This window comes from Aphis gossypii, chromosome 2, assembly GCF_020184175.1.
Source record: "Aphis gossypii isolate Hap1 chromosome 2, ASM2018417v2, whole genome shotgun sequence".
Lineage (NCBI taxonomy): Eukaryota > Metazoa > Arthropoda > Insecta > Hemiptera > Aphididae > Aphis > Aphis gossypii.
Genome location: NC_065531.1, coordinates 82,323,480 through 82,348,341, shown reverse-complemented (window position 1 = coordinate 82,348,341; position 24,862 = coordinate 82,323,480). Strand labels below are relative to the sequence as shown.

Below are 24,862 nucleotides of genomic sequence, written 5' to 3'. Positions count from 1 at the left end.
TTTTTACTGTTGAACGTTATTTACAGAAAGATGTTAGGTATTACATTTTGAGTTACTTATCTAAGTTGATATAATATGATATAAATATATATTACCATTATTACCTATTTAATTTTAATATTTTAATTATCATAGTAAACAAATATATTTGAAAAAAATGTTATCTACTTACTGTAATACTAAAAGTTTAAAGTAAAATAAATTATTTTAATAGCTACTCCTAACTATATCAAAAATGTTTGATTAAATTATTATTGCTATAACAATATTAGAAGAACCTATTACATTTTAATTTTTAATAATTGTTTGCTATTTGACTATTGTCTATTTCTTATATTTATGTTGTTAATTACTAGAGGTAGAGATGACTCTAACATAGCGCAGTGGACTTTTTAAAGAATTAGGTATAGGTATAGGTATCGTTGGCCAATATCAAAAAAAAATTTTCCAAATTTAATTATCATGCCGTTTGCCCGTTTCGAGTTTCGACATACCTTCGCGGGCTTCGACGAAAATGGTAAGCTGACAAATAATTACGAATATTATCTAATATTGTGATTCTGAAAAACGTGTATTTTAATGATAACATTACTTTGATAGTAGTGATAAGAACGATTGCCGCAACGAATTTTTAAAAATCAAACTTCGAATAATTACTCTCTATATTTATTAAGATTTACAATATTTAGTATACTTGTTGTTTTACCTGATCGATTACATTGCTTACAGTATTACACTTCTCATAGGTAACGTTTGAAAACTTAGACAACACTTCCAAACGGTAAAAATCCTAGCGATTTCAATAAACGTTGAATAAATTATCTTCATTTGAACCACTGGATTTTTACATCACAAATAAAAGCTGAAAACACAGTAAGTTACACCACTAGGCACTCAATTTAAAACATATTAATCATAAATAATTTTCTAATATGTCAGTACAGGAGGAAAATTAATTAGACCATTTTTTAAATTTTTTTTTTCATCAGAAATGAGTTTTAACCGCTACAAAGACATTATTGAAGAAGGCGATACGGTCATATTGTATATAAGTCCACAAGCAATGTATGCTATACAAGCCCAGTCAGTAATTGAAAATCGGAAAGGAGAGAAGGTTGAGAATGTTATGCAGACTAAGTATGGAGCGTTGAAAATTTCATCGTTATTCGGAAAACCGTTTGGATCAAAAGTGAGTTTGTCTAATGGATGGGCTCATGTTTTGTATCCTACACCTGAACTTTGGACTCAGACATTACCACATAGAACTCAAATTATATACACACCAGACATAAGTCTAATCATGTTCATGTTAGAACTTAAGCCCGGTAGTATTGTGGTTGAGTCAGGTAACGTAATATTGTTATTTTTGTATTCATTTATAATGTATATATATATAATGTGATGTATTAATTTTAGGTACTGGAAGTGGATCGTTGACACATTCCATGGCCGTTAGAGTAAAACCTACTGGACACATTTATACTTATGATTTTCATGAACAAAGGGCAGATCAGGCACAAAAAGAATTTAAAGCTCACGGTTTATCTGAGAATGTCACCAGCCAATGCAGGTAATTTGAATTGGTTTTGAGTTTAGTGTTAGTGCTACATAAATAGTACATTGATGCTGACAATTTGGCTAATTAATTTTAATTATATAATGATCTTGTATTCATAGAGATGTTTGCCAAAATGGATTTAGTGATGATGTTACTGGTAAAGCTGATGCTGTATTTTTAGATTTGCCTCATCCACATCTTGTTGTCCCATTTGCTATTAAAGCTTTAAAACCATCAGGTAATTACTAATTATAGAATTTATATTATTTAAGCGTTAGTTATAACTGATATAATATATTTTATTAATGATTTGTATCAAGACTTGATTAATACTTGATATTTAGAACCATTTAGTTTTAAAGTGTTGTACAAACAAGGTGAAAAAAAATGTAGATGGTAGAATAAAAATTATAATTATATATCTTAAATCATTAAATAGTGCAATACATTTTTCAATTTGGCATAATAATAATCAGTAGTAATAATACTAATTATTTAACTTTAAATGATTAATAATCACATTAAATTAGAAGTGGCCAGTGAATTAGTGGCCCTATATTGACCTGTAAGGTTTTCTATAGATTACGGTTTTAATTCTGTTGAAGTTTAATTTATTTTAGTAGCTAATAATAATATGACTAAAATATGTTTATTGTCAATTGAAAATGAATCATATGTGAAATTTGTTAAGAAAATTATATATAATTATTAAGAGGTATCTACTGAGTTGTAAAAATCATACAAAATGCAGTTAAATATTTAATAATTATTGTTTGCTTATTATTAATTACTAATAATTTCAATCTGTATTTGTAGTGTAGGTATGTTGCATATTTATATTTCTATAAATTATTAAAGTATTAAACTAATTTTTAGATAGTAAATAAAATTTTCCATCAATGACTAAGTTATATTATGAATTTTAATCACTAAGAGTTCATTGTCTTAGTAATGGTGGTTTAGACAATCAATATTTTAAATTATTTATGTGTATTATGTAGTACATTAATTTAATTCTAATCGTAGGTTAACAGTTTATAAATTTATATTTACTATAATTTTTGGTCAAATAATGGTAGGTTCGCCCTTTTTAAAAAACTACACTACAACAACTACTAAACAACAATTGATTTTGGGTATTATTTTTGTGTTCTATTTACCTCTGTGTTAAAAATTTTACTTATGATAATGATTTGTTGACTTTAGGTACCTATCTATTTTTATAAAGTATTTTTGTAATGTATACCTTCAAAAGAAATTTTAAAATATAAAATAAAAATTTGTTCATTTCATGATAAATTATTAAATAATATATTTGTAGTAAATTGAATAATTCAATTTAATTGATATCTATTTAATGTCAATGTAATAAAGTTTGTAAATTAGTGAAAATGGGAATTGTACATTACTATTTAATTATTATTATTATATTATTATTATATTTAATTAGTAATTGATATTAGGGGTTTTTGCGTAAAGTAACAATATTTTATAATATTTGTATACCTAACAATTTAAACATTAAAATATAATTTAATACTGCGAGAATTGGGGAAACAAAAGTATCTGTTTAAATTCTTAATAATTAAGTATAATATAATACTACATAATTATTTTTCTATTAAGTCTTATTCATTATTATCATTTTAGATTTTTGGTATGGTTATGAATGTATTGTTATTGCCTAGTTATTACTTATTAGAATGATTTTTCAAAATGGGGGGTGGTTGCTTGTATCTAGTTGGTAGTTTGATGGGGTCTAAAGTCTTTAAAGTACTTTTTTTTTTAATAATTAGGAAAAACAAAATAAAAATAAAAAACTACCATTTTCACTCTAATTTAATTTTTGTCAAAAATCGATTTTGTTTTTTCGGTGTAATTCCAACACTGTAGAATCTACATTGTAGATTTTTAAATTTTTCACCAAATCTTTATATTATTATAATTTTATATAAAATGCATTTATTTACAATAAAATTTTTAAAATATTTCGATTATGTTTTTGATTTTTGATAGGCATAAGCAATTTTTTTTATGGATGTCGATTAAAAATTATTTGCTTTGTAGAAATACTTGAAAATTGAATACAAAGTTACTCATAAGTTGTTAATTTCTTAATTGAATAATATCACCAAACTGTTATGACACATTTTTTTTATAATCGTTTAAAGTTAGAATTTATTGATAAATTTTGTCAACACTTTTAAAAATATAAAAATAATTTTAATATTTCGTCGTTTGAAATACTTAAACATTTTTATTTTCATATTTAAGATTAGGAAATGTAATACAACATTATTTATAAGTTTTCAACATTTATAAAAAGAAATCCAAAATAATTTATAATGAGGATTTGATTTTTACATTTTTACGACATTGAGTTAAATAACAATTTTTAATATTTTTTGTACTTAAAAAAATTGTCGTAGATACTTAAGATCTTCACCAAATATTTATATTAATATATTTTTTGTAAGATAAAATTTTCAATTTTTTTTAACTCTGAATTATTTATAGACATGACAAATTTTCAACTTTTTAAAATTTTTATTCCATAAATGTCGATAAAAAATTTATTTTTAGATCAAAATTCTTGGAAATTGAATACAAGATCCATCAAAAGTAGTAATTATAGGTATTTGTTTAAAAATATCTTGCAAAATATCAAAATGACAGATAATTTTTTTTTTATATGCATTTGAAGTTAGTATTTTGACACAATTTGTAAAAATAACATTTTAAAAATTCATAGAAACTTTTTAAAATTAATTGTATTTTTAAACTTTAAAAATTTAACACAAAATTTCTCACAAGTATTTCATGGTGAAACCATAAAATTTAAAAAATATGTTAGAGCAATTTTATTTTACTTACAATTTAAGTTCAAATTTGGATACAATTATTTATTTAAATTATAAACAACAATATAAATTATTTTGTTATAATTTAAATACAATCGTAGAACTTAAAACTTTAATACACTCGCTATTCCTATTGTAGAGCCGAGCGGTACCTACTTACCCACTTTTTTAAATTTTATTTTAAATGGTAAAAAAGTATAAGATTTTATATACAGATGTAAAAATCTGTAGGTAATTAAAAATTATTTGTAGTGAGAAAGGGTGTTAAAATTAGAGAGTTGAAAGGGGCACACTAAGTATCTGATGTTTTAGGGCCTAATGGATTTTTAATCCGGGTTTGTAAACTCAATGTATTGTGTATATGTATAATATATTTAACAACAATTATTGTTACTAACAACTAATAAGTATAAGACGCTATGTAGTTAATTTAGCCATTTACCCTTTGAGCATTAAGTATTAAGTGTACTCAAACGCATATCAAATTTCGAGCCATAAATATATATTATACATTAATACATTCGATAATATGATAAAATATATAGGCTGGTACTGTAACTTTAATGCTGTGTCCACATTCCACACCACACGCGTCATAAAATAGAATTAGGACATATACAATGCATATTATACATCATAGTCGTGATGTAATGACACATCAATAGTTATATTATAGTACATCTATATAGTATATAACGGCAGTTATACCACTGGTGGCAACCACTCGATCATAATATTATAAACGTTTGAAATTTCAATAATGACAATATATTTTTCTAAAAATGTTAAAAATGTCATACATTTATGATATAATGATAATACATTATAATACACTATTAATGGATTACAAGATATACAATACAACTGTTTAAATTTTAAAAGTTAAGTTAGATTATTGAAATAAATGTCAAAAAGTCAATATCCTATATTTATTATTAATTTATACTGTAATATTCATTGATGTCAAAATTTGAACTCGAATTGTGCATAGAAAAATATTTGTGAGTTATAATACTAAGTTTATAAGCATAACATATACATTTTTAAATTTTTGTTTAACTACAATATAATTTTCGAATTTTCATAATTTTGTAAAAATTTGAATTTATAATGCGTATAAAAATATGGGGAATAATTTTTAGTTTGGAAAAGTTAAGTTGAGAAATTAAATTTTTTACCTTGCAACTTACATATAATATTATTCATAGATTTATATATGTTATTGACTTAGCACATTATTATGTTTTTGATTTTTATTATAATAATATTATACATATATTAATAGGTTAGGTAAAATTTAATACATACAATAATCATAGTATATTGTTAATTTGATTTGTTACAACGACAAAAAACAAACCATGTTAAATTATCAATGTAAATAGCTAAACCAATTGAACACCTGTACGGGCGTTATCGATGTAAAGAGATGACTAAATAAGCTCTCTGGGATTTAAACACTCTGAAGTCATTAGCCAATTTGCAAATTGTAATTTGTAATCTCCGCTATAGAATAGTTTTTACATATCTCGTCAGTCTATTTTAGAAAATGATTGATTATTTTACATATAATATGCTGATATGTGCGCAATTAATTGATTTTTAATCAACAGGTAAATAAACTTTCGTGGTTCGATTCCGGATTTGATGATAATATACATTTATAACATTTTAGTATTTTTTAAATGAATTTTATTATTAGTCATTATATAATATATTGGATGCATCCGAATGGGGTTCCGAATTAAAAAGTTGGGTCTCGATTTATTTTAGGTATTACACTAGTTGGGTTTCCTAACTAAACCAAAATTGAAAATGTCATCACTGGATGGCTCCTTTCCTCAAATTATGTATTTCATGCTCTTTTTTCTCTTAGCACTTATTCTATCACACTCATTATGTCCATAATATGATATAGATTGTATATTTTTCTTCTTCTAAAAAAAAAATATATATATAGTTTCTATATCTATCAAGTTTCAATATATATATAATATATATATATAATGGTATATGAGAAATGTGAAATCTTCAGATAATATATTAAATTAATATGGCATTTGAGCTTTCGCAGTACTAATTCTAATGGGATGTAGGTATTAGATAATAATTTGGTACCAACATATAAGAAAATACAAAAAAAAAAAAAATAATTGCTAAAATAGCTAATAGCGAGTTATGAGAATTTAGAAAAATGATAAGTATTTGTCAATGTTAGAGCATTTTTAATATTTTTCGTTTATATTGTATGTTTACTTAAGATACTTTGTTACTTCCTTAAAATAATCGCGGACCCAACTAGTGTAATACTTGTGATTAGACCCTTGTACTTGGGACCCAACTCGTATATATTTATATATAATTCTCGATATTTTTCCATGTAATAATCAAATCACAGGTTAATTGATATAACATAAAGCTGAGATCCTGGAAAATATTTTGGAAAAGGGGCTTAAAGCCGCAGGGAAAAAGATGAAAGTTGATTAAAAAATTAAAATGTGTTAACTGTGTGCAAGACAGCATCATTGATGTGTTTTTTTTTACAATCGCCATCAATATTTCTATGATTATGTGTCTATTATCTATCCATACTTTATCGATGTAAAGCGTTTATATAAATATATAATAATCTACATAATATATCGACGACTCATGTCAGTTGCCTTATGCGTTAATAATACGAGATTATATACTGCAGTATCTACCTATATAGGTAGGTTGGCAGATGTCTAAAAGTTGATGTCTATTCAACCAAAGACGACTTGTTTCCGTTCAAGCACGGTTGCAATAGACTTGCAACACAACCCGTGCGGGCTACATCTATAGGTACCTACACATAATATATAAATGAGAATATATAATATTATTCGAGACTTTAGTGGCCCAGATCCGTTTAGTATGAGTATTACATATGATACATTTTATGCGTTAATTTCGTCTACTCTATCGATAATTCCTTTGTGTGCATGTTTTATTTCTAACGTTGTTCCGGCTAGTCACGGTGTATAATTACACACACACACACACACACACACACACACACACACACACGTAGATATTATATATGATATAATTGTATACATATCTTGAAAAGTGCTTTATTATATATTATGAACGTCGTATGTAGGTATATGTATATTATATAATATATAGGTATGCGCGGGTATAGGTATATAATACTGTTCAGTTTTGTATAATATGTATTTTCGTATAAAAAACAGTCTGTGAACCAATAATATAATAACATATAATCGTCATTGCCGCAGCACTGCATCACCCGGCCGTTGCGGTCTTTGAGAATAGATGTTAAAAAGGAGATAAAACAATTATTAATAATACGATGAGCTACCGTTTTTAACCTGTACATGGAAATAATAACTATATACGTGTTTACTCGGTCCCGTAGATACGAATTTCTAAACTCCCGTGATCATATTTTTAGTATTTTTAAGCATACCTATTTAGTATTTACTATAACACTGTTACTATGTATAATTATATAATATGTATAATACCTCTATTGCTCTAAATTATCATTTAGTGTATTACATATTATATGGATGTTATAGCGTCTCATCTGTATATTTTGCTGTTTTACAGAACATGCTCGACACGCAATAGTGTGTACTCTGTACACTGATCATTTTATAGATGAAACGACTGTTATTGTAGTTTTTTTTACGACAGCATCATTTAATTTCATACTTCGGAGCAGATCACTTTTCTGAGAATTTTTATGTATGAAAAGTTATAACTACTTAATTATAATTGGCTGGTGAGCTGAGTGAAGTGGCTCAATTGCGCACAGATAATTGTCTTCCCTTCATATTAACTTTAAAAATCTACTATTGAAACTTATTAATTTATTAGAAATTTTACTTCAATACATTGGTGTATTGCTATAGTGTGCCTTATTAAGTTTCAATGACGTTAAACGCGTTTAAGTCATTTCGTTAATTTTGCCGTCATTGTTTAAGAACGTAAAATCCGTATTTGTAGGTATATATAAAGATTTTGTCAAATAAAAATTTCTTTTATGTGTATTTCGTAATGCAGCTGCAGATATAATATATTATATTGTATACATTTTATCTTGTGATGTTGAAATAATATGGTATGACGGTCATTGTGAAAATAGCACAAATATATAGTATAATACGTATACCTACTTTATATGTGAATTATGTATAAAAAGCTCATTAAAATATCTATTAGTTATTATATACTGCTATATTATATTATTAAATATACCAAAGACTTAAACACAATAATATGTAAATAAAATAAAAATATGCATAAAAATTATATATTTTATATGTATAGTAAATAATTCACTGGAAAAATATCTGTCATTCGATATCATGATTATATAGGTAATTGGTGTGTAGACGTGTAGTTACCTACTACTTGTTACTAATAAAAACAAAATGTAGTATTTTATTAAAAAAATATTCATTTTTCATATTTTACTCGTTCGAAAAAGGTCTAAAACCAAAAGAAATTTCTCGGAGTGGATTTTCGTGAGGTTGAGTGCCGCTCATATTTAAAACAATCTTTTCGGTGCCCATGATATGCGAGGTAAATAAAAAAAAACCCACCGCATAATGTCAGTAATTAAACGTTGTTACCGTGATGCACTGCATATATCTAAATAGGTACTTACATATAACTATTGATGCGCGTTCAATCTTGTTATTATCTTAAACGGTTTTGTGGGGCAACCGAAAGAATGTCCGAAATGGGCTCGAGGCTTGAATATCATTCGAATAGAAATGTGTATAATATATATATATATATATAAGCATATATTGTGTGAATGCATTTAGGTATATATAATATAATATGTACATTGGTCATATATATATATACGACTAGCAGAGATGCGTTTCGGTTTCCCTTCCGATGCAAATCGACGCGTGGGAAACTTATTCCGATTTCGTATGAAATGATCATTATACACGAACATCGAGATGTTGCGAAACCGTAACGTGTAATTGTGTTCTTAAACGTTCAGAGACATTATTATTCAAGGGGCGGTACCGACATAGTTTTCGAGAAATTGATAATCCTACCAAATTACATAATACTTATAATTTGTCTCCACCGCGGCGCGCGGACGAGTTTGATGGTGATGTGGTGTGTGCGCGGGTATTGACGGGTCGAAAGGGGCTTGAGAAAAGGTTTTGTTAGAAAAATAATAATAAGAATGAGGAATAAAAACAAAACATTTCTGTACGCATATAGTTTTGTTCGTGTGAATGTACGTAGTATTATATATATATACACTCAGCAAAACTATATCGTGAATCATTGTATAATCGAAATTGTTCGCGACTATCCACGCCCCGGACACGAGATCAAACCAATTAATGTAGGTTAAGATCTTCCGAAGAACCGCGGTATACTAATTTGGTTCATCTGCGAGTTAGTTCTGGTTATGATTTTTTTCAATAAAAATAAGTAATTGCTGTTTCGAATTAAATAAAAATGGGGGGATGAAAAAATATAAAATCATGCTCTACTTATGAAAATATATTTTTTATATGTAAGTATATTGTATATAATAGGACATAGGTATATATATTATTCGAACTGTATGAAATGTATATGAATTCGGTGTGATAAATTTCTAAATAAAAGCTAACAAATCGATTGTTTATAGTCATAGCGCTAATATAATACGAAATAACGTTAAACATAATTTTTGAATTTTAAAACAATTTTATAGCTACGAATTTAATGAATTTGGCCGTTATTTTAAAATTATCTTTATACAACCAGTAAAATCATTATAAACAATAAAAAATATAAAATATATTATGACGAGTAGGTATGCCACCAATATAAGTATTTTAATATGGACAGTGTTAAACATTTTTTCTTTTACTTTTGTCCTCGGTTGGTTTTGATTACAGATATTGGGATGAAAATTGGTTTGAAATAAAAACCTTGAAATTGATTAAGACTATTTGAAATTATATAGTGTGCTAATGAATAATTTCTATAGGTACATAAGATAATATACAAAATACTTTTTCTCATGTGCATTTAGTTGTTTAGGTTATAACATTTCAAATATCTATACGTTAGGTTTTCTTTACTTTTGAAATATAAAAGTACTTATACATGAAAAAAATAATGAAAAAATATACCAAAATTTAAACTTTGATAATATTATTTATATATGAGTAGATAGTTTGATTATTAAATGATATTTTATAAAAATGTAATAGTTTAAATTAATAGATTGTATAGCTTAAAAAAATACAATTGAACATCAAGTACAATAATTCGATAAAAAATAATCAAAAAAAAAAATTAAAGATAAATTATTTTAAAAGCTTGATAAGTAATTTATTATACATTTTTAGTCATTAAGTTTTTTTTATTTCCTCATCATTGTCTTCTATGATTAATACTATTATCTATACAAACATAATATAATTATGATCATTGTGCTATTTAGTAGTATTTTTGTTTTTCTTCAAAAAAATCATCCATTTACAATTTACGTCTAAATCTGTTTTTAAATTTAATAATAGTATTTATAATATTAACGTATATATTTAAAATCTGGATGTATAGGATGATTGTTTTAAGTATCATTATATATAATTATAGTATGTACCTAACTGCTTAATTTGTATTTGGGAATACATGAATACATTTTATACGCAGTCAAATTTACCCGCGTATTTATATGTCACAAAGAACATACTAGATTTGTATAATATAATATAGGAGTATATAATTATTTTTTTTAAGAAATATAAAAATAATGTCTTTTGTAGGTTTTAAATAAAAAATAGTATAATAATATTTCCATGTAACATAGTTAGGTATATATGTATATTATTATGACTGAACAATTTAATACATAAACGTTAAAATTCAAAAACAAGCCGCACAACTAGTTGACCGACTTTTAACACTCTTACTATTTAATATAAATGTATTATGTATGTATAGGATGTAATATAATAAATTAAATTACCCGGAGCGATCATTACCAATAAAACGTTTTGCGCGTCGGTGGTGAATTTATCTCGTATGTATAATATTATAATAGATTGCTGAGAATTATAAATAATATTTAATGTCGAATAATAATAAAAAAAAAAAATTAAAACGTCAAATTGTGCGATATGGTTCGTAATAAGTATTTCCGTCAAACTGGTTAGACGATAATATGCATATATTATAATATTACATACATCGGTATGTATGTATATAATTATTGGTGTCTATATATAAATGCAGAAATGCAAACGTATAAACTGCTGTAGTCTGTGCAGTTATATGTACTAACTGGTTTAACGATGTCCGCCGCAAATCGTGAATCTTCCTCCAATTTTTTCGTAAATTATACTTTTATAACGTTTCGTATTCTGCAGTTGTAAATCTGTATTTGTATATATAATAGCAAAAGTTTTCGAAGTATATAATATTACTGCCGATAACTTTTACCATTTAGTATACACTATATATATATATATATATATAACATATGTATACTTGTACCTATAAGTAATACTGAAGTGTTAAGTATGTATAAAAGGTTAGATGATCCACAAAGCGATAAACTTCTCTTTTATCCTTTTATAAAATATTATATTTATTCAAATGATGATTTTTGAACCAAATCACGAAATTATAAAATTGGATCAGTTTTCATTGTGTTCGTGCCGAACGAGACGATTTTTATAAATAGTAAATTTTAACTTTTTTAATGTATACTATAAAAAGAAGAAAGATGAGTTTTTCTTTTCGTTCTAGTTCATACATTGACTCTTGATCAATAATTTTCTTAGGATCATGATATTAATTAAAAGCGGTATGAAGTAAAATATAATATGTATACAGTTCGGTCATTATCTACTGAAACGATCGTGTGAAATTTTAACACATATATTAAGTACCTATAAGCATATATATACTCTAATATACGTAGTAGGTATATAGTTGTTCGTCGTAAATAATATGATATAGATGATATACGCTTATTCCGCGACGGCTGTGACGATAGCCGAATTTAAACCGTAATGCAATTTAGTTGTATTCTATTCCAATTATAATAATATACGAAACATATTCACATTAATATTATTGCGCGTACAAGGTACCTACACGATGCACGTGCTCGTGTGAATTAAAATGGGATTTCAATATAGTTGATTTTGCAATACTCGTGGATCATATCGCGATCAAAGCATTATGTATTATAATATTAAGTACACTGTTTTATGTATACATATATATGTATATATTATGAAATATATTAACGTTTATGTAGTTCTCAGATTTTATCGACACTTTGAATCTTTAATCACTGGCGATGTGTTATTTTGTATTAAACATTTTATAACTGTTTGTCCTTTGGTAGGTTTATAATGGTACTGTTACTTTGATTAAAAGGTATGAGAATAAAATGCATTTATATATATATGTATAATAATACATACACGAGATACACGTCTATATGACCATTAATACCAGTAATTAATAACAATGTGGCATGCGGAGAAGTCTACTTGTATAAAATATAATATACTCGATAATCTCGCGATCGAGATGCAAATAAACAATATTTTTTATAAAAATCAAATATTTTTAAAACCACATAAATACGGATACGATAATATAATATGACACACTTATATATATATATATATATATATATATATATATATACAGTATTCAAGGACAAGACATTTATGTGTATATAATATATAATATGTATAATATTATTATCATGATCCGTTCGCGTACACATTATATTATTATTATAATACCTACATATTATGTGTAATGCAATAAAGTAATATAATAAGTCATCTCGATATCCTTAAACATTGCGCGTGTGTATTTCTTACACACACACACAATCTAACACATAAAATATATATGTGTGTGTGTGTGTGTGTGTTTGTACGTGTATTAAACTAATATAACATGTATTGTCAAAGGATTTCGTTACACGTCGTTTATCGTACGATATTCACTCTGGTTGGCAATTCGTTAAATTTATGCAGGTTCTCGGGACAATCGACGACGCCGTTTTTATTTATTTTATTTTTTAACGGAAAAAATTTATGTCATACGTTAAATTGCAGTTTATTCATTTTAGTATTTTATGTATATGTTTTATTATAACATTATGTTTGATACGAAAACGGATACTTATATATAATATATGAACACAATATTTCTTACAGTGTTATTCTCTGCACGAAAATTAAATTAAATAAATAATATTATCATTATTATTTTATTTTTTTAAATTATATTCGTAAAATGATTTGTTCGATATTCCATATTTTTATAAAATCAAAATGTTGAAAAAAGTATTTTAATGAGGTTTAGAATATATAATACATGCAATCATAATTTTTTTTTCTATAAAAACATGAGTAGGTATGTATTATAATTTGTTATACATAAATATAGATACAATAAGTAATACAAATGAGAAAGGGTCAATATTGAAAATTATTTATATTATAATTTAAAAAAAAATATATGAGCGTATATAAAGCGTTAAAGTTATTGATCAATTGAGTTACCAAGAATAAGCTAAACCGAATTTGCTCCGAATTGTTTTTCATTTTATGCAATGATTTATTATTGAATTCAAATTTAATATATCCATTACAATATCTACTCAACAACTAGGTTATTGTAAAGCAAAACGTTTGCTTAAAGTCTTAAACTTGGCTTCTTTAACAAACTTTTAGTTCGTTTACTGTTTGTAATTTTAGGTCGTTATAATAAGATAATCAAGAGCTATATTTTTTTTGTTGTATAGGGGACTTGCTGTGGTAAGTCTTTAAGTGGTTGACTAGATTGCCTAAATTAAAATGTATGTTTACGGGTTAGCAGGATCCCAGATTTAAATCCTTCAGACCATACTATAGTCTTATGATTAATGTGTATATCACAAGTGTAATTTATTTTTAAGACTCATATTAGATTTTAGTATGAGCTAAAGCACTCGTAGATTGAGGAGAGAGTTGAGTTGCTTGCATTTTTATTTAGTATGGTTATTGATAATTTTAATTTTTCATAAAAAAGTGATTCCTAGGCATTTAATCGATGAGTAGTTCATACTTACAAATGAAAATTTAAAAATCGCAATGCAATTATAAAATTTGTATTAAACTATCTAATTTTAAATGTTGGTTATTGCCGCGTTAATTGATATTATTAACAAATAATACTTCAAAAGAGTTGATATATTATTCTCATTAAGTAGGTACTTATTTTAAACACACAGATACACCCAAAGTTAAGAAGTGCGGTCAACGTAATTCCTAAATTTCTGTGTGGAGTGCAGTATTATTGAACGTTTAAGTCATATAACATGAAAATACGGAGTCATATAGTTATTTAAAGCTACAAAAATTATCCGATCAAATCATTACGGTTAAAGTTGATGGGTATCACGGTGCTATTCGTAAATTTATGTACATGTGAAGGGCCCGAGGATGTTTACGATGAGCGTATAATATATTATACGTCTATAATATATATATTATTACATACGATTCAATAACGAATTCCGAAAGTCCGCGGCGGTAGTACCTATTTATGTATAGTATATTTTATTTTAATAATGTTTGTTATTACTTATTTGTGTATAAAATGCCGCAGATACGGTGTTGTAACACGCATAATCGCGGCTGAACGAGTCGTCCGCGCCAGGGCGGTGTAGTTATACATACGTATATATTATTTAGAGTATTATAATAATATTTTAATACAGACGATGTGCTGGTAAAATATGACTGTGGTCCGATCGACGTCAATTAGCCGCTTGTGTATACGTTTACGCACGGATATAATATGTTGTGTATAAAATATTTACCGGTCGGTTTGTCGGCACATTACAATAAGGATTTTTATTATTATTATTTTGTGTGTGTGTGTGTTTGTTTCTTAAGATTTACGATCCATTTGTGTATATTATAATATATAGTACACTGCTCTTAAACGCTGCGGTGACTTGGCGCGTGCGCGAGAGATCGTCACATTTACGGTCTTATAATAATAATAATAATATTATTTCGTTATTATGATATATTTAGCGACGTACGTGTGTGCGTGCATGCGTGTGGCGTATCTCAAAGGGCGCCGCGGCTTTGCGCCACCCGCGAGTATAGACCGCGATGGAAGTCTTTATAATATTATATCGACGACCACCACATCTAATTTCTTTTTATATACTACTCTGATATCGTATACCTATCGCTCTCTGTCTCTATCTATATTTTATATTATAATTGCGATTTATATAGAAGTCGGTAAGAAAAAAAATCGCCGCTTCGGTATTTGCCCATTAAAACCCGAACGGCCAAACATTATACAGGTATAATATATACATGCTGTAATGTGATTGGTAATAAGAAAAATTATATTATATTAAATCGTCGATTTCGCCGCCATCGTGTACAGTGGTCTTGCAGTCCCCGTATCGAGATACTCGATTATAACATATATATATATTATTGTTTTGAAAACTTTATTTCGATCCAATTTCTTGCTCGAGTGCGGGTGCGCGCCCTCGCTCACTCTCGATCGTGACCGCCGAAGACGTTACGGCGGCGGGTCGAATACGGAAAATATAAAAAAAAATTAGGGCAGATAATGAAATTCTTTGTGCGTTACCGCGAGCTATAAATTCATTATCTAACGCGAGATGATCGTGGGAACCGTCGCGATCGCGTATTCCGTACATATTATATATTATTATTATTATATTGTACGTATATACCGCAAGCGAATCGCGCGTCGGCACTGCGCCGCTGCAGAGACCTCGTCGCGCGCGGCTATAAATTTCAATCCAAAGAGCCCATCACGAAACCTACAGTGCACATTGCGCGGGTATGTATAACACAGTACTTACCCAGGTATATATATATATATCATATAGAAGCGCCGAAGACGAGTAAACGGTGTGCGGCTAAGTGAATTAAAATATGTATTATTATTTATCTATATAATATGTGTATTATTTGCAATACATAAGTACCGACTTACAACCACCGCCCACCCCTTCACATCCCTCTCATATGATTAAATTGTTCAACGTGACCACTCATCTCTTTCTCCGTATTAACAATTTTACGCGATTCATCATGTGTTTGAGATTCAATTTTAAACAATTATAGTATTCCCAAAAGTTTGATGCACTTATACTTATAGTAGCGTTGGTTAGTTGGAAGTTGGAACCCAATCCCAGTTGGTTTTAAAAATAAACTTTAAAATATTCAAGTATAGTTTCTTTGTAGATCGCTCATAAAATTGGTATGGTAGGTAAGCCAGTTGAAGGAGTCGGCATAAAATATTATCAGATCCCAACTTAGAATCTAGACAATTTTATACAGATGTAATGTTTTGTAAACTATATGTAATACTTCATAATTTAACAACAAGAGAAGCCAAATTTGTACTATGCATAAAATTAGTAATATTGGTTTTTATAAAATATTTATCTTTGAATATAAGTTAATTAGTTTTTGTACTTCACTCAAATATAAAACGTGTAATTTTAATGACTGAAAAAAATTATTATTATTTTAGTTTTGCCTGATATTTTGACACGTGCAGAGGTTCGAGATTAATTTTCAACTTAAGTTCGCACGACTTTTGGTTAGAAGATATTATTATATTATTTAGTCATTATTATTATTTAGACAATTTCTGTATTTGAAAGTGAAAGGTCTATTAAAAGATAAAATTAAAAATGCGTATAAATTAAACGAATATAGTTGAATGTAGATCGATCAATATATATATAAGTACATCGAGCTAGTATAATATTATAATATACATTCGAAGCTGATCGATCGTTTAATATTTATAGTTAGGTACCTATATATACATTCGTAAATATTTTTAAAGTACCTAGCATATGCCATATATATATATATATATATAATATAAATACATGGCTAATACTTTTTTGTTTGTTTAATATTCGATTTCACTTAGTATATATGTATACATGCGATCTATAAAAAACACGGCACCTAACCTATAGGTACTTTTATATATGCATAGGTAGTAATAATAATAATATTCTCGGTATACTTTGCGTACCAGTCGTATGACCTACTCCACGGGGGATCGCACTCTAAGCATCTGATGTATACATAATCATATATATTATTTAATGTTTTAACGAGGGTTAGTGTATTTATGACCCTCTGGACCGCGCGTAGACGAAGCAACGATGAGAGAATCGGTCGGAGGCCTAAGCCGTCGCAACACTCGTTTAATATGGAGATGATGACGACGACGAGTATTATTGTCAGTCATCCCCGTAACAAATAATTAAAAAGCTTAACAGTATGCAATAAATATACTTGTACTGTAATATAGGTATAAAAACAGTATACCACATGGGTCGTGTAATGTTCAAAAAATTACATTTTTTTATTGATATGGCGTATATCCGAAAGCTGTCCGGTGATTTGATTTCTTTGGAATATTTATAATTTGTGTAAACATATAAACATGTTGTGTTTTACGTTTATATTGTTTTTAAATTCAACAACTATGCATAAAGTACTTTTTAATGGGAAATAAATGTTAAGATAGTTTGTTTTTTAATTTATATTGAAACCGTGTACCTATTTGAATACTGTATTAAGATCAAACCAACCCATTACATGTGTATACTTCATAGTCTTAACCTAACCTATCTATACGTTTTTTTTTAATCTTCTTAGCTGTGATAATGTAATCAATCTAAAAAAAGTAGTCAAGTGGGTACCGCTCTGCTGTACATTGAATATTTAGAGTTTATCACTGTAATGGATGTGCTAAATTTGTATTTAATGAATAACATCGTATTATTCGTATATGTCATAATTCAAAACGAAAACGGTTTTATATACCTAATACATATACATATATAATGCCTATATACATATAACTTAGTATAATATTTTATAGTATGTTTTTAGTATAGCTATTAAAATAATACACACATGTATAACAATGAATAAAGCATATAATATAAGACCGATTTTTTAGCGGTGGATTAATTTGTTTAATCTAAGTACATCGGTCCAGAGTTATAATACGACTTCTGATCCACCGATATCTTTCCCGGTATCCCGGTGGGCCAATCCGCCGATAGATTTCTTTTAAAAAAACAACCGATACTTAAGTATAAGATATAAATGTATTTTTGTCATATTAATGATTTTATTAAAAACGTTGGTTAAATAATACTTTCATAAACTACTGATTGTAATCGAAATAAATCATTATAAAATTTATAAATTTATTTAGAAGTTTGTTTTTGATTTACTCTTGTCAAATGTCTCTCACGGTACAGATTAGTATTTATGGACGCACCTATAGACTGAAAGTTAAATTTATTTATTACCTACATATTATATATTGTGTATTTATGTTTATCTGCATAAAGAAAAACGTTGTTTGTTCAACCGTTTGAAAACTATGTTTATTATTTTTTTTTTTCATAATTTGCTTCAGTCATAACTCATAATATTTAAGTTTCCGTTATTGCCGATCGTATACTCAAAGTCAGCATGATAATAACGGATACTATAAGTATTTTTATTGATATATGACTGGCAAATTATTTATAAGAAGAAAAAAAACTCATATTAACTATAAAGTACATACTTTAGAGAGCGTACAAAGTTCAATATAAGTATATAAGTACGTGCATGTATAATGTATATTATGTATTATATATTATATTAAATATAATGTAGTGTTTCGATTTGCATTGCGTTCGCACAAGCACCGCCCTGACGGACGTTCGTGTATTAAAAACCTACCTATTTATCGGTATCTCATACTTAATATTATAAACGGTTATGATTTATCGATTACTATAATACAAGAATATTAGTGTGACGGGAAGCCAGAGGGGGGAGGGGGGGGGGGTAAATACACAATCGTGTAGACAAATTGATCGCATATCATCGGCGGTGGTACCTATATGAAATACAATAATATAGACCGCGAGTGGTTTAATTGTTGTATATAATTCACAAACATATAAACGCATTGTAAGTGTTTCTAAATAAATGACCGTATTATAATCGTTTCGAAATGTAATCTCATCATTAATATAGTTTATACGAATGATATAAAAATTATATCGTGGAAACATTGAATTGGCGAAAGAATTGTGAATATTATGTGGAAAAAATAACTCGACGTCGCGTGTCATTCTAATCATATAATATAGTTCCCAAAATTTTTCGATCGTATTAATAATAGTACACCTATTGATATATTATGAAAATCTTTCCTAAAAAATAATTATACATGAGTGCCACTTTAAATATATAGACTTGAGTGCCACCCCGCAGTGAGCCATTATTATATTTGTATACACATGCATATATTTTAGATACTAAAAGTACGCATACTGATGAATTTACGAATATGTAAACAATAATCGGAGTGATCCATTTAACGAAAGACACTTATTACTTGAAAAAACAATAACGTTTTTGAAGATATTTTATTTACTTATTTTAGACTGTGATAATTGTTATAAAAAAAAATATATTATTAATATTTTTCATCGTTATTCATATCGATTCATATTCTGAATCAGAAATAGTTTTGAATATTTTAATTTATAAAAATGTCGAATAAGTGTAACTTATAAGTTATTACTACTTTAGATATTATATGCAATTTAGATAAGCGGAGTAGAAGACCATTTTGAGAAATATTTTTGTACCACTGCACTCATTAAAACTTTCAATACATATAGGTGAGTTGTAATTCATCATAAACTATACTTGTCTAAAATTAGATTTTTATATACTGATATACATTAAAAATATTCTGCTCTGGAATAAGGATTAAAATGCATGTTCGAAATGCATGCACTAAAAAAAGTAAAAACTCTAATGATAAAAATATTTTCAAAAAACGATGGTAGCTTTTGAAATAATGAGTGTCTTATGTTAAATGCATCACCTGATATAATATATACATTTATAATATATATATTATATTGTAATAAATGGCGAACGCTGTCGGTGCGTCACTCGTGGAGATAACAATCACGTGAAAAATAGACTCGGTAAACTTTTTAACTCGAGCCACACAGAGATTGTCGATGGTCTTTTATTTTTTCTCATCTCGCATATTTTTGCATACTTAAAATCTTACCCGACCGGATTTTGTCGCGCTCATTTCCCGTACATAATATATTAATAATATATTTGTACCACCGGGCATGCAGCTATATTTTTTGTCTGTATCCTTCATGATTTGTCATATCGTTAACTGCAACTGCAGCTATGACTTTTATGATATTATTATACATCTGCAGCGCTTCTCGTATATCATCGATTTATGGTTTACTTGTATACATATAATAATCGCTCGTATTATTGATGTATTACATTTTCATTTGCTCGCTGCAGTATAATATATTATTATAATTTATAAAATTTACTAGGCGCGGTATGAAACAGCGTTGACACGTTATATTATATTGTTGTGGTTGTCGTTGATATTATTATATCGTCGTACGGGGGGTGCAGTCCGGTCGGTCCCGAGAGAGAGAGAGATAGAGAGAGAGTGAGAGAGAAAGATGCTCGATAAGTTCTCATTAGCGAGGGACAACGTGCGCGCGTATATATCATTTTATCAGTGCGAATAAAACCGGGTATTATTTAAATTCGATATGCGCCGCCGCCACAGTGTATTAAAAAAAAAAACAAAACAAAACGCAGATCCAGAGCCGGCCCTCCGGTTAATTAAGTCTTATTTATGCGGGGACGTTTGCCGATGTTCCGTACAGATAGGGTTATCCGATGAGAGCACGTATAGTGTAATGCTCGCGACCGTGTGTTTTTTTGCCATTATACATACACACATTCGTTGCGTTTTCGCTGTTGCTACTGGAAGTATTTTTTCTTGTAATGCTACTTGTTATATTATAACGTATGTATATATATGTGTGTGTGATCGCGCGCGCGTATATGTGGAAAAAAAAATAAAAGATAGGAAAAAAAAATCGACAACGACGACGACTACCTAGTCGTTTTTTTCTTGGTCTTCCAAAGGCGTCGTCGTATATATATATATATATTTATAAATATTATACACAAGCACACACATATACGCGTAAATAGGTGCTTACACGCAGCGGACAGATAATCTTCTTCGAGTTCACTCGACGTTGCGCTCGTATATATACATGCGTATCCATATAATAATAAATATATATATGTGTGTGTATGTGTGTGTGATATGCTGCAGTCGCATACCACCAAACCTGCATCGGGGCACGAGAATACATAATATTATTGTTGTTTTAAAAAACCTATCGTTATTATTATTATTATATGGGAACGAGTACAGTCGCGCTACACAGCATCGTTGTCGCTGTGTATAATGTTTCATTATTATTATCATTATTATCATCGTCATCGCAACAGTTGTGTATAATAATAATAATAATAATAATAATAATAATAATAATAATAATAATGGACGCTCTTTATTGGACCTACTGTTATTTCAATGCGTTCGCGCGCATTTTTTCATTGTAAAATTAAGTTCGGTCGAAAATTATTTCACATTACTTCCTACCATAAATCGTAGTACCATAGGAAGTATTGAAGTGCAAAATTGCAAGAATAATGCATTGCGTATTTATTCGTGTCTGAAGGTTTTAGAATGTTATTTTGCATATTTTTTTTGGACAGTATTCTTTAAGCATGTTTTCTCTCAACGACTTTAGTGTTTTGGGATAATTTGTTAGTTCCGATTGTGTTTTACTTTCGATGTTTTTTTTTATAGTATTAATAATTTAATTTCTATAAATTGTTTTTTAAATTTATTTCCAATATATTGTCTGTGTGTATATAGTACCCCCTAATTGACATAATTAGACTATGTGTTAAGTGTAGGGATACATATTAATATTAATTAATCACGTTATCGCAATGAACTACAATTCATAAAATACGTTTAATATGTTCGAAGTAAGTTTTGATATGAACAGTCATCTATTAATGACACTTAATAGTTGACTTTTTTTTACCAGCTGTAAAAATTATACAGTACTAAAATATACTTTTCTATTACTAAATATTATTTTCATTTGATCCATCAAAAAATGTATTCTATTTATGTGTCTGCTATGTAATAGTGCACTGTCAGATGATAATAAACTTTCAATTCAAAATAATAATTATATTGTTCCCCACAAGTCGGCCGCAGTACTCATTCCTTCTTCACCTCTCTCTAGTAGGTCTCGCCTGTTCTTATTTTGATTTTTACTACCAGACACGTCGTATATAGGTATAGATATGTATGTTATCGTGACATGTACATCGACGGGTTTTAAAATTGTCATGATGGGTCCGTCATTTGTGCTGTCGACCTAACCTCGTCGACCCTCACGGACGATTAAAAAACAATGATATAGCCAATTTTTCGATACTCGTTTCACTTAACGAACGGTTACGGTCGCTAGTAATTTAATATTTTTGATAAACGACTTCGAAAAATGACTGCTTACCATATTTCTAAAAGAGGGTCACTATCGTTGTACGTACATCTGCATAACTTTAAAAAAAAATTATTTTTTTCTTCCAAAATATATAAAATAGCCTATTTTATAATGGAACCGAGTTTAGTGACTATTTTAAAAATATAATTATTAATTTTCATTAAAATACTATTAGTATTTTGATTAATGAGATTTACTTTAATATTATACAGAACAATATGTAATAATTTAAATAAAAAAATGGAATCGTTGTGTATCCACTGCTAGACGTAACCTAACCTAACGGGCTCGATTAGTTTCGTATATCATACAATTTTAAGTATACCTACTTTTCGGGCGATTTTTTTTATAATGTTCAAATATTATTGAAAAAGGTTGTCAATAATAAAATATGTTTACGGGCTTCTGTTCGTGCATAAGTATTTATATTATTAAAAAGTTTCTACCGTGTATTAAATTATATATATAATATACGTTGCAATTAATTCGTTCGTGCAAATCCTATTTCCAGAACTGCTCAAATTAAAATATAATATAAATTTATTATTTCATGCACATCATAATAATATATATATATGGGCATATTTATTTATTACATTATGTAGTATCTACATATAACACATACACACACACACCAAGCCATATAGATTTACGTATAATACGTATATTAAATCGCTCAGAATAATATTTATATATTATTATTCTGCGCATTGTATGTAGAACTTTAAATGAGATATCACGCTGAACCATAAACAGGATTTACTGGAATACGCGGTTTATATAGGTACCGATTATTATATATTATGTATCTCGTGAGTATGGGAACAAAAAACAAGTTTCAAATTCTACTAATATAATAATGAAATTAAAAATAAAACTATAGGGTAACATCATCTATACCCGTGTATGCTATTATAACTTCGTAATTAAATATTTTATTAATTAACCGTGTGTACGGATAGTTTGAATATTATTAGTTTTTAATTTTTAATTATTATATCAATCTGAATTTTTCGGAATACTTATAATTACATATAGTAATTCTATACATGTGTTGGATGTAAAAATTCCAGTTTATATAAAGTGTTCATAATAATATAATATAGGAGTACCACCTATATGCTGTATTATACTCAAAAAACTATATAGCTTATAAACGGCTGCAGTTGAAGTGTTGTTAAAGTTTGTTATTATTTACTGTTATATAACCTCGAGTATTATTATTATTATTATTATATAAGTATATAATTTATTTAAAACATATAAATAGATGCGATAATATACGTAAAACGAGATATTTTTGAAATATATTATATATACCTATTTACAAGGTGAGACGCCGTATTTTCCAATAAAGCTAACACTGCGAGAAAATGAAAAAACACGATGCTTAATATTTATATTATAGTGCATGTGTATTGTATAATATGTAAGTCATGCGCGTCTTGAGTTACTAATGTTAATCGTTATTTATTGTATTTGATGAAAACACTTTTAATTGTTGTTGCAAACTGTCGTTGAACACGAATCCATGAAGTTTTTAATCGTGATTTTAATTTCCGAGCAATAATAAAATGCAATCTATGTAAAAACTGTCTGGTTCCTTGACACAATAATAATATATTTTATTGTGTCGTTAAAAATACGTATAAATATTCTATTTTTTTTTTCAATACACTAAAACGTCATAGTGATATTTATATTATATATCGTGTTTTGTTGCGCCGAGGAGCGCGTTAAAATGTAACTCACCATATATTATATGGGGTATGCAATATAAGCTCTGAACTACGGCAAAAACTGTCCGCGAAATCCAAGTCGATCTATAAATTCGAAGACGTCAATAAATCATCAATATATATATTACAGTTACAAGCACACACGCGCGCGCGCGTACATACAATGATATCATGT

The 24,862-nt window shown here is 27.8% G+C and overlaps 1 protein-coding gene across 1 annotated transcript in view; it reads left to right on the top strand.

Annotated features, from left to right (window-relative positions):
• The first annotated feature begins 170 nt into the window (after positions 1-170).
• The window catches only part of LOC114119405 (tRNA (adenine(58)-N(1))-methyltransferase catalytic subunit TRMT61A), a 32,657-nt gene continuing 7,965 nt past the window's right edge, over positions 171-24,862 (top strand). The window contains exons 1-5 of the mRNA XM_050201800.1: positions 171-517; positions 747-873; positions 990-1,346; positions 1,417-1,570; positions 1,678-1,796. Of these exons, the coding sequence (XP_050057757.1) occupies positions 992-1,346; positions 1,417-1,570; positions 1,678-1,796 (628 nt within the window). The 5' untranslated portion in view covers positions 171-517; positions 747-873; positions 990-991. The remainder of the gene's footprint in view (positions 518-746; positions 874-989; positions 1,347-1,416; positions 1,571-1,677; positions 1,797-24,862) is intronic.